Here is an 11,652-nt window from a genome sequence, read left to right on the forward strand (position 1 = left end):
TTATAATATGAAGCATCAATTTATTTATTTTTTTTTAATTATACACACATTTTAAGAAATAACTGGAATAATAGCATTCCAATATTTAAAATTCCAGTGCATATCTTGATTACATCACGACCCGTTGGTTGTTAATTAGGGGACAAATTATAACATATACAATGGTACCGGTTGATCAAATAACTGGCCTGTTCTACTACATTTTTTTTTACATGTATATAAAACAGCTTTATTGTAAATATTATATAGCTGGGTAATAACAATATTGTGACATCACTATAATATAAAACGTCATAACACGATTGTTTCTGTAGATAAAAATGTACTCTCCACCTCAGGTGAATGTTTCTGTAGATAAAAAAGTACTCTCCACCTCAAAATTCACCTGTCTAATTTAGAAATTAATTTGAGAGTTTTCGCTTTTATTTTTATAAATACATAATGTATAAGTTTAGTGATAAACATAATCCTTCACTTGTAGCTATGTCCTGTGGAATTTATTGAACTGGTTCAATAGTTTTATATGTACATGTCTATAAGGCAAGTGACAGATCAAACTAGAATACTGACAGGTCAGCATGGGCCCAGTCATGTGGCTATATACTGTATCCCCCATATTCATCACAAAGCCATCTACCCATATAACTGTGGTTGACAATGGACATTTGGACTTCAATAATGATCACAAGAAAGAAATATATACATTATAAATGTACTAAGAGGTGACTTTTGTTTCATTCCACCTTCATATTTGCGGGGATCACGGAAGTTTAAATATCAATAATTATATTACTCATTTGTTAGTTTTGATTTGTTTTATTTAACGTTAAATCTTCCCCACTAGCACAGTCATTGTCAGAGATCCACTATTAACTTGACCTTTGGATCCAAATGACCTTAACCTTTGTTCAGTTAACCAACTTCACTAATTAATGTCATAAAATTTTATCAGTAAAAATACAAAAAATTAGCTTGACCCTAATGACCTTGACCTTTGACCTCAGCATGTATTTACCGTATGTGAACTGAACATCTTTACCTATTTTATGAAATTTGGTCAACAAAATTATTAATACTGAAGTAATCACAACGAAAATAAATTTGTGGACGACACTGCAGTGATCCAGATAATATCTTTAAAGACAGTTATTTGTACTTACACTTAAGAAACATGAGGGGTAAAGTAATTTTTTTTTTTAAATCATGCTTACCTAAAAGGTACACTCATAAAATGTGGTTAAGTAATTCCAATGTTATAAGCATTATAAGTATGGGGTCATACAAATTTCAAGGGGTAATTGATAAATTTCATTGGCATGTATGCAGCTTAACTGGGGCATTGCAGACAGAGTTATCATTATAGGGCACTCCTACTTAGACTGGTGTCCCTAATTAAAACATAGTAATCAGCATTCATGTGAAAGTTGCCATTTATTACAAAGTAATATTGCTAGATGTATGGGGTACACCACTTTTGACAGACAGATGGATGCTGACCTCAAGTCATCTCCAGTAATAAGGTTTGTGGATTTATGAAGAGGGCCAGTGATTTTTCATCAAATATATCGCAGATGATGTGTCATAGAAATGTCCCTGGCCATGCAGTTCAGCGTATCCAACTTCATTGTTAAGTATCCAGTGCTAACCATCTGAAAACACAGACAACTCACAGGAAGAATTGCTAGGCTATATTATCATCATATTCTGTCAGGATTTGTCTCCCCTGTTTGTATCATTAGTCTCTTCACATGCCTGTGACGATAGGCTCTTCTGTGCTGCAATTTTTGCTTGTTGTGTCTGCAGAAAATGTATAACCTCTGGAGATCTCATCAAAGCCTACAATGAATACAGGTAACTTAGAACATAATGAAATACATGTACACATTTATACCTTAAACATTTATGATAATGTAAGTCCGTAGAAAAAGGAAACAGGATGCAATCCTGATATAGATCTTCTAAAATTATATGGATATTGTGTGTATTTCTTGTACATGTAATTTAAAGTTCATGTATGACTATTAATATTGAATAAATTATTTTTGATGCTTGAAAGGATTTATTCATTAAATGAATAAGATACATTGCTTCAGTATTGTGCGAAAAAGGAAAAACTGATGTCACTTAACTTACACAATTATATGGTAACTTGCCTCAATCTTATTTTACCTAAAGTGACCTAGTGTGTTTATACTTTATAATTTAATAGGAACATCTTTGATGGTCAAAGATGATTGACAGGTGAACACATTAATAGGATATACTTCATGTTTCAGCCAACACAACATCTTATAAAGGAAAGAACAAGAAGAACGAAGAAGTACAATTTAAGGGAGACAAATATGCTGCTGTGCCATATAGTTACAGCTTTTTAGTATTGGTGTGTTATCATACACCATTAAACCTATCCAATAATGTCATTTTTCAGGTAGCAAAAGCTTTGGATTTCACATCATTTGAACTTCAAATAAGTGATCAAGGGGATGGTGTCACTAGTAATAGCATATAGTAAAATGATTAGTTTTGCAAGACCGAGTATGTTTACATGAGAAAATAAAGGAAAATTCATTAATTGATCATATTAGTATCTCGGTATACCATACTGTGTTTTTGAATGTCTTACCATCTTTTTGTCAGACAGAACATCATCAAGAAGACTAGGCCGTAGACCTAACTCCCCGCCTACATTAAAACACTCAGCTGACCCTGAGGAACTTTCCACTTTCCCTGGTGACATGGACGGCAACACCACGCCCTCTGATCTGCCAGGCTGTAAATGTATTTTGTGTTAAATTTTCATATTTCATCATTTTATCATATTTGCATGTGAATTACGTTATCAAACATATACCGGTATATATATGTAATAAAAGTGAAAAAATAATAAAAGGAATGGCATCATTATAACCCCACAGATGGACAGAAGACACCTGATGATATACTGATATTTGACTAGTACAACAAAAAGTTGAATTTCATTAAAATAACCTTTGTCTTTGACAACTCTTTTCCAGAATTATCTCTTCTGAAATCCACTGTGAATCCACCACTAGCTCCGAAATCAATATGGCCAGTATCCATGGTTACACTCTGGGAATCTTCCTGAGCAGATTGATCCATGTCCATTTCCATAACAACAATAAATATATAAAACTTGCAACAGTAAACAGTAGGATCCAAAGTAACAGGTACTCCAGGCAAAACAAAGTCAAATGAGGACAACTCTCGTAGTAGATATATTAGCTACTCAAGGACTCTTCCACAAATAATGGCTAGAAATCTGAAAAAAAAAGGATAAATATGATTAACTATTTACACAATACAGTAAAACTTTCTTTATATGAACAGGCTTGATATGAATTTCGTCTTATACTCCTATTACAAAGTAAAATGAATTACCCAATTTAGTTCATTCTTATATATTTTGAAACCCTATAATGAATTTCCGATATAGCAAACTATCTCCTCTAGTCCTGTGGGATTCCTTATAAACAAGTTTTACTGTAGCAACACAAAAACAGTTAACATAAGCAAAGCAATGTGCAAAGACCATAACTCAAGCAAATAAGAGGCCCAGAGGACCTGCATCACTCTCCTGGATATTTCAGTAATTATGTCAAAATACTCTAATTCAAGATGTATTTAAAGTATTTTACTACTTTTGAACTGCTTTATCCAATAATAGTTCAAACTACAGGTGGATTAAATCCTCTCATTCTTAAAAAAGAAGGGACTTTTAAAGTTTTAGTTTTTTTGCTATATTTCCCATATTGGACCATCTTTCTCCCGCCCAAGAGATCACCTTTGACCAATAATGCTCCAGACCAAATTTCATCAAGATCAATTCAGGCATTTAGGACTAGTAGGGATTTAAAGGATTTACCTCAAATCATCTTATTAGGTCCCACCTCTCTGGACCCAGAGGAGCTACACCCTCCGTTTATACAATGTTAAATCCCCTTTCCCAAATAATGCTCCATACCAAAATTTAATCAAAATCCATTCAGGCATTCAGGACTAGTAGGGATTTGAAGGATTTACCTCAATTTCCCCTATTTGGTCCCTACCCTCCAGCCCCTGGCAAGCCACACACCCCATTTATACAACATTAGATCTTCTTTGCCTGTTAATGTTCCAGACCTTTCACCAAAATCTATTCAAGTGTTCAGCACCAGTAAGGATTTTTAAAGGACTTACCTCAATTTTTCCTATTGGGCCCCACCCCTCCTGATCCAGGAAAGCCACACCCTCTGTTTATACCTAAGATCTCCTTTGCCCAATAATACTCCATACCAAATTTCATCAAAATCCATTCAGGCATTCAGGACTAGTAGGGATTTAAAGGAATTGTTGGCGGACGGACACTCCGCCGTTGCATAAGCTCACCAGCCCTTTGGTCCAGGTGAGATAAAAATTGAAACTTGACAATTGGTTCAATTTGATCTGTAGTCTAACATAATCTAGTCACTTACCAAGTAACAAACTGATGTACTAGTAGCAAGCAATAGCGAAAATAAAATTAAAACATCAGGGTCTGTCAGGTCTACAAAAGAGTGACCTTTTCCAGTTCTATTTTAGGGACTGTTACCTCCTCTCCATCATTACTTGTTAGCTCACCTGGTCCGAAGGACTTCTTCTCTGAAACCAAGCAATGGATATCACTCATATTTGCCTGGTATCATCACTACAGGGTGGGGATTCAAAATTGTACAAATGATGGTGCTGGCCCCCCAGGGACCTGAGGGGCGGGGCCAAAAGGGGTCAATTGGGCTATATTGATATAAACGACTTCTTCTCTGATACTGACCAATGTATATCGCTCATATTTGCCTGGTAGCATCACTATGGGGTGAGGATTCAACATTGTACAAATGATGGGGCTGGCCCCCCAGGGGCCTGAGGGGCGGGGCCAAATGTGGTCAATTTAGCTATATTGATATAAACGACTTCTTCTCTGAAACCAAGCAATGGATATCACTCATATTTGCCTGGTATCATCACTACGGGGTGGGGATTCAAAATTGTACAAGTGATGGTGCTGGCCCCCCAGGGGCCTGAGGGGCGGGGCCAAAAGGGGTCAATTTGCTATATTGATATAAACGACTTCTTCTCTGAAACCAAGCAATGGATATCACTCATATTTGCCTGGTAGCATCACTATGGGGTGAGGATTCAAAATGTACAAATGATGGTGCTGGCCCCCCAGGGACCTGAGGGGTGGGGCCAAAACGGGTCAATTGGGCTATATTGATATAAACGACTTCATCTCTGATACTGACCGATGGATATCACTCATATTTGCCTGGTAGCATCACTATGGGGTGGGGATTCAAAATTGTACAAATGATGGGGTTGGCCCCCCAGGGGCCTGAGGGGCAGGGCCAAAATGGGTAAATTGGGCTATATTGATACAAACGACTTCTTTTCTGAAACCGAGCAATGGATATCACTCATATTTGCCTGGTATCATCACTACGGGGTGGGGATTCAAAATTGTTTAAAGGAAGGAGCTGACCCCCAGGGGCTAGAGGGCCGGGTCAAAAGGGGTCAATTAGTCTTAACAAGATCTTCTCTGAAACTAAGTAATATGGATATCACTCACATTTGTGTGGTAGCATCCCTATGGGGTCGCGCCAAAAGTCAATTTCATTTCATGGATTAATGCACTTTTTGGCATTTTTAGCATTAAAATAAAACCAATGTACATGTACCCATATAAAATGCTTATGATATATATTGACATAGCAATACCAGCGACAAATATACTGAAGCATCATTCTTGTTTCATATCTCATGAAACCAGGTGAGCGATACAGGCCCTCTGGGCCTCTTGTTTTAATTAGTATCAGGTCTACTGACGAGTGACCTTTTCCAGTTCTATTTTAGGGACTGTTACCTCCTCTCCATCATTAATTGTTTTAATTAGTATCAGGGTCTACAGACGAGTGACCTTTTCCAGTTCTATTTTAGGGACTGTTACCTCCTCTCCATCATTAATTGTTTTAATTAGTATCAGGTCTACAGACGAGTGACCTTCTCTAGTTCTATTTTAGGGACTGTTACCTCCTCTCCAATCATCATTACCTACTTGTGTCAGTATGTCCAGATTATAAGGGGATCTATGCCTTCTGCAGCTCTACTTTTGGAGCTGGTACCACCTCCTCCGCAACCAGGAAATCCTCCTGTTAACATAATAATATGTGTATGTTATCCAGACAAGCCAGGATGGCATAACATATATTAATATATCTATGTGTGTGTGCATTTGGGTGTATTTCCAACTAGTATGGTTAAAAGATTGCGTGCACCCATTATTCAATATCTAAATTTGAAAAGAGGCAGTCACTTCACTCTTGTATAAAGTATCATAAAAATATCAAAAAACATATGATTATGTATTACTGAATTTTTTTTCTCATTGTTTTCAGTGGGGGTAATGACAAAAGAAATACATGTATGGTATACTTTCTACTGACACACCTCTTTATGAGATGAATACTACTTGCTCGCATATAATTTGCAGGGATTTGGCCTCGTTGAAAGTCTTGTGAAGAAGCATCCTGGTGAATTTCATACATTCTGCTATACGTTGAAGGGGATTCTCTACACTAACTATAGATTAAATTATAAAACCTATAAACTTATTCGTAGTCTTTGATCAGACTTCTACACTAACTATATATTTAATTATAAAACTTCTAAACTTGATCAGACCTCTACACTAACTACGTGTATATATTAAATTATAAAACCTATCAAATTATTCATAATCTTTGATCAGACCTCTACACTAACTATATATTAAACAAGAGGCCGATGGGCCTTAACGGTCACCTGAGATTTGAAATATTTCAGTTAGTTTAATTGACCCTTTTTAGCCCAACCCATCAGCCCCTAGGGGTCAGTCAGGGCCAACATGTGCATGCCATCAAACTGTCATCCCATGCTGATAATGTTAACCATGTTAGAATTAATTCCAATCGAAATCAAACAAATTAAGAGTCAAAAATGTGATTTCCCTATATAAACTATAGTAAATTTTACCCCCTTCCCGGGGGCAAACGTGAGACCCAAGGGTCATGAAAGTCACAATTTTGGTAAAGTACCTTCATAAGTACCATATAATTCACAATTTTGGTTGACATTTAGCCATAGAAGCTTCCAGCCAAATTTCATTGAATTTGGTGTAGAGGTTTTGGAGAAGAAGTCGAAAATGTAAATTGTTTACGGACGGACGACGCACGACGACGGACAAAAGGGGATTAGAATAGGTCACTGGAGACTTTGTCTCAGGTGACCTAATTATAAAACCTATCAAATTATTCATAATCTTTGATCAGACCTCTACACTAACTATATACTAAATTATAAAACCTATAAACTTATTCAAAATCTTTGGTCAGACCTCTGCACTAACTATATATTAAATTATAAAACCTATAAACTTATTCAAAATCTTTGGTCAGACCTCTACACTAACTATATATTAAATTATAAAACCTATAAACTTATTCAAAATCTTTGGTCAGACCTCTACACTAACTATATATTAAATTATAAAACCTATAAACTTATTCAAAATCTTTGGTCAGACCTCTACACTAACTATATATTAAATTATAAAACCTATAAACTTATTCATAATCTTTTATCAGACCTCTACACTAACTATATATTAAATTATAAAACCTATAAACTTATTCAAAATCTTTTATCAGACCTCTACACTAACTATAGATTCAATTATAAAACCTATAAACTTATTTTTAGTCTTTTATCAAACCTCAGATTAAATATAAAACTTGTAATATCTCACCACATCGTAAATCACTTTGAGCATCAGCGAACAACTGGGACATGTAGCAACTTCTTCGCCGTTTTCTAGGTCTTCCTAAAAATGAAAATTTATAGTTTTGAGTCATGTGACTATCAACTTGATTTAATAACGCTTATAACGTGTTTCCTTATAGTTTATATGTATGTGTACATCACAAATATACTCTGCATTGTATAAAGAGAATACAAGGTTAGCGTCTTCAAATATAAGCTGTATTTTAGCGAAGGCAAAGCAAAAAAATACAGCTTATATTTCAGGCACTGACAATGTACTCTATTCATCCTGCAACTGTCATAAAAATAAGCATTTTTAAGTGAAACGATATCAATAAAGATCCAAATATAATCGCCTTTTAAACTTTGTTTCACATGGAAGTAGGTCAGTCGAATTGACACACATGCTAAGATTCTAAAATACAGCTGTCATTGCAAAAAACAGCAAAAACATATTTGGTAGATGCATTCTGACAATGGGGATGCCAGTTGCAAGATAAAGATATAGAGGATATCTAACAGTGTCTTTAGTAATGCCAAATATATTTTACAAGTGGGGCTATTATTTTGATATTTTTCATCAGTGTGCAGCATGAGTGAAAAATATCAAAATATTAGCCCCACTCATGAAATGTATTTAGTATTATTGAAGATACCGTTAGATATTCTGTTTATAACATTATTATAGCAAATTATACGAGTCAGCTTTTAATTTTCCTCATTGTCTTTTGCCTTTTGCCTTCATCCACTTCATTTAGATACCATGTAACACATTAACAGACATCCGTAAAAAGATTACAGCATACAGAGTAGTGTAAGTGTATTGTTTTTGTTGTGATGATTAGATTGTTTTACTTCAATTACTTATGCTATAGTAACATGCATAGCCAGTTAATAAGTTTAGAATATCAAAACCATTTAAACTTCAATATGATCACCACATGGCACAAGCACGTGTGCCGTGTTTACAATCAAAATGTGTAAATGAATGTAAATGAAGGATATGACAAATACACAGTATACTTGTAAAATCATTTATTTTGTGGTTTGATGAGGTGATACTTAGTTTTAATGTGTGTGATTTTGTCTGCACAGTAGCAAGTGTAACTTTGAGCATAACTTCATCACAAACCTAGCTGTCAGGTGGTCGAGTCGAGTATACCAAAGAACTTTCCAGAAGTAATATGAATTCCTCGTTTGACTCAACCGACACTGCCTCCTTTGCTCTATTTGATATGTCCATCTGATTGCCGATATTTATATGACTTATTATGTCGTTCGCCTTCTTTGTTGTGTCCTCATTTTCTGGACAAATTCCGATTTCAGTGACCCATTAGCTAGTCACTACCTCCGGAAGTCGCGTATGCCACTTTCGTTTCCGTTCGTGAACTTGTCTGCACATGCTCATATTGGTAGTCGTTGGCGGCGATTCATTTTTGCACTTCGGGTCGAAGTTACATTTTCAAAACTTTTTCAGAACTTTGGGTTATCTTTAGACTTTAAGCGTTGTATATCGGTAAAGTTTATAATTTTTACTAGTTGAGAAAAAAACAAGATTCCTGTTTACTATAGTTTTTATCGCATCAATTCATTTCAACAACGGAATGCCCCTATAAGGATTACAAACTCGAAACTATCTTGACTTCTTTACTTCCATTATGGTAAAAAGTATTGTCATGAATTGTCATATGTGTGAACGAACAGGGAAAAAACTTTCATGCAGTGATCCCAGACAGGAATATTGAACCTAGGTCTCCAGCGTGATTATCCCCGGCTCTACCACCTGAGCTAAAGAATGGATGAAGCAAACCGTCAGCTGTCATCAAGGAACAGAGACGTACCGTAGGCCCTATATGTCATCAAAATTTACAAGATAAAAAAATCATGGAAAGAAACAATAACTAGCTGGATAAAAAATCGTTGTCACATCGACTTTATAAGTTTAAACTCTTAGGTCGCACACAAAGAAATTCAGTATTGTCATTTAGATGAAATCCGTCAAAACATGTGACCTTACTGTATCATAAAACCACAATCTCGATTAAAATATACATCGATGTAGGCCTACCTTAGTTATTTCAAAGCGATCTCCGCATGGGCATGGATAATAGTATGTTTCATTTTCTTCGTCATATTCAAAGTCTTCTATTTCTATTTCATCGTGGTAAACCGACATGATCGGTAAGCCTAAACCCACATGTGTGTGATGTGTGAGTGACTATTTACATTTTGATAAGCCAGCAAATATTTGTCCAGTGGCAGTTTCGTAATTTCCACCGGAAATGCGCCTAAATGTGAAAATGAAAGTAGGCTTGGGAAATAGATCAGACCAGAGACGTATGTAGTAGAGACTTTTGTTTTCTTTAACTGCAAGCCAGATGCATATGCCTGTGTTTAGACGGACAATTTTAAATGTTATACAAAAAAAAAACAAAAAAAACTATCAGATCTAACTAGAATGTGCTTATAATCGCAGATTCAAGCAAATGAGATCACTTGTGCCTGGGTTGTGGAACCTTAGAATTTTATAGAAAAACATGTCACTAACACTAATAAATCATGATACATGTTTGATAAGTAAATTGAGATATATTTTTTTTTGTAAAATAATACATAGGTTTAAGAACCCAGCAAGGGAGGCATCTGTGCATGTGATAGAACTACAATGTAGTTGATTATAATTAGGTGTATAAATAAACCAATATATTATTACTGACATTTTGTAATGTACATTAAGATAATATATATAATTGGCTACCTTGCACATCAATTAATATGTGAAACTTAATACTGCAGTGTACGAATCACAAAACTTAAAGAGGCTTACCCGCAGACGGACCGGTAAACAGCACATCTCTGATCACTAAATTAACTTCAGTACACGTTTCTATGTGACAAAATTAGAGGCTTTCCGACTTTATTTCTTGAAAACAATTACAGAATATGTATTTAAAAGACGTTTTAAAACTCAACCTGAGAGGGAAATGTATGGAATATAACGGCAAATCTTCTTTGTAAATCGCCGCTGCCTTTGAAGTTATCACTGTGCGGCACTGTGCACGTGCTTGTTTCTTTGATGTGTCAATCAAATTAGACTCCACTTTATAGCGGGGACTTATTGCGGGTTGCGATTAAATAAATATTATTAAAAATGAGGTTTTAATATCACTTTTCAGCGTTTTATAAGAAACAAACACGGTTGGATGGTACTCTGATAACACTTGCCTTTCACCTAGGTAGCTGGTGGTTTGATTCCCTGATCTGATGTGAGAAGGTATGGGGGTCACCTGCCAAACCCATGATGGGTTCCCAGAGCTACAGTCTCCTCTCACAGTTAGACCCCTAGTGTGCTTCCATTCGGACAAACAAGCATCATTGATAGTCGATAACTTGTTTCTTGTTTCACAACTGTTGTAAAATAAATCAAACTTGCTGCAGAACACAAGCTGGTAATTAACTTCTATTAAAAATAATATTTGAATTGGGGATCAATATGGAACAGATTAATTTTGAGCATAATTATGTCTTACATATGCTCTAAATTAATCTGTTAATACTGGACTGTAGTATTAAGCCACTCTACCATCTGAGCAAAAGAAGCTAAAAATGCCCTGCAATCGGAATGACAGCATCCAAGGATCAAGATACTATGTTTGATATGGAGCAAATTATCCGATATTGCTGTGGCAGTAACAAAATGTTAAAAGTTTGCTGAGGACCATGTAAAAAGTTCTTGTAATCAATTATGTAATGTGTAATTACCACATTTTACATATTTTGATGATGTATTCTATATATGCCACATTCAAATGTCATTTTGGT

At 35.4% G+C, this 11,652-nt stretch overlaps 1 protein-coding gene across 1 annotated transcript; it reads right to left on the reverse strand.

Annotated features, from left to right (window-relative positions):
- Positions 1-3,280, reverse strand: LOC117328873. Its single transcript, XM_033886461.1, has 3 exons — positions 2,989-3,280; positions 2,624-2,770; positions 1-1,836 (listed from the first exon to the last, which is right to left on the reverse strand). Exons 1-3 carry the CDS (start codon positions 3,130-3,132, stop codon positions 1,708-1,710), a joined length of 420 nt encoding a protein of 139 aa, XP_033742352.1. The 5' UTR covers positions 3,133-3,280; the 3' UTR covers positions 1-1,707.
- Between the last annotated feature and the right edge of the window lie 8,372 nt (positions 3,281-11,652).

This window comes from Pecten maximus, chromosome 6, assembly GCF_902652985.1.
Source record: "Pecten maximus chromosome 6, xPecMax1.1, whole genome shotgun sequence".
Lineage (NCBI taxonomy): Eukaryota > Metazoa > Mollusca > Bivalvia > Pectinida > Pectinidae > Pecten > Pecten maximus.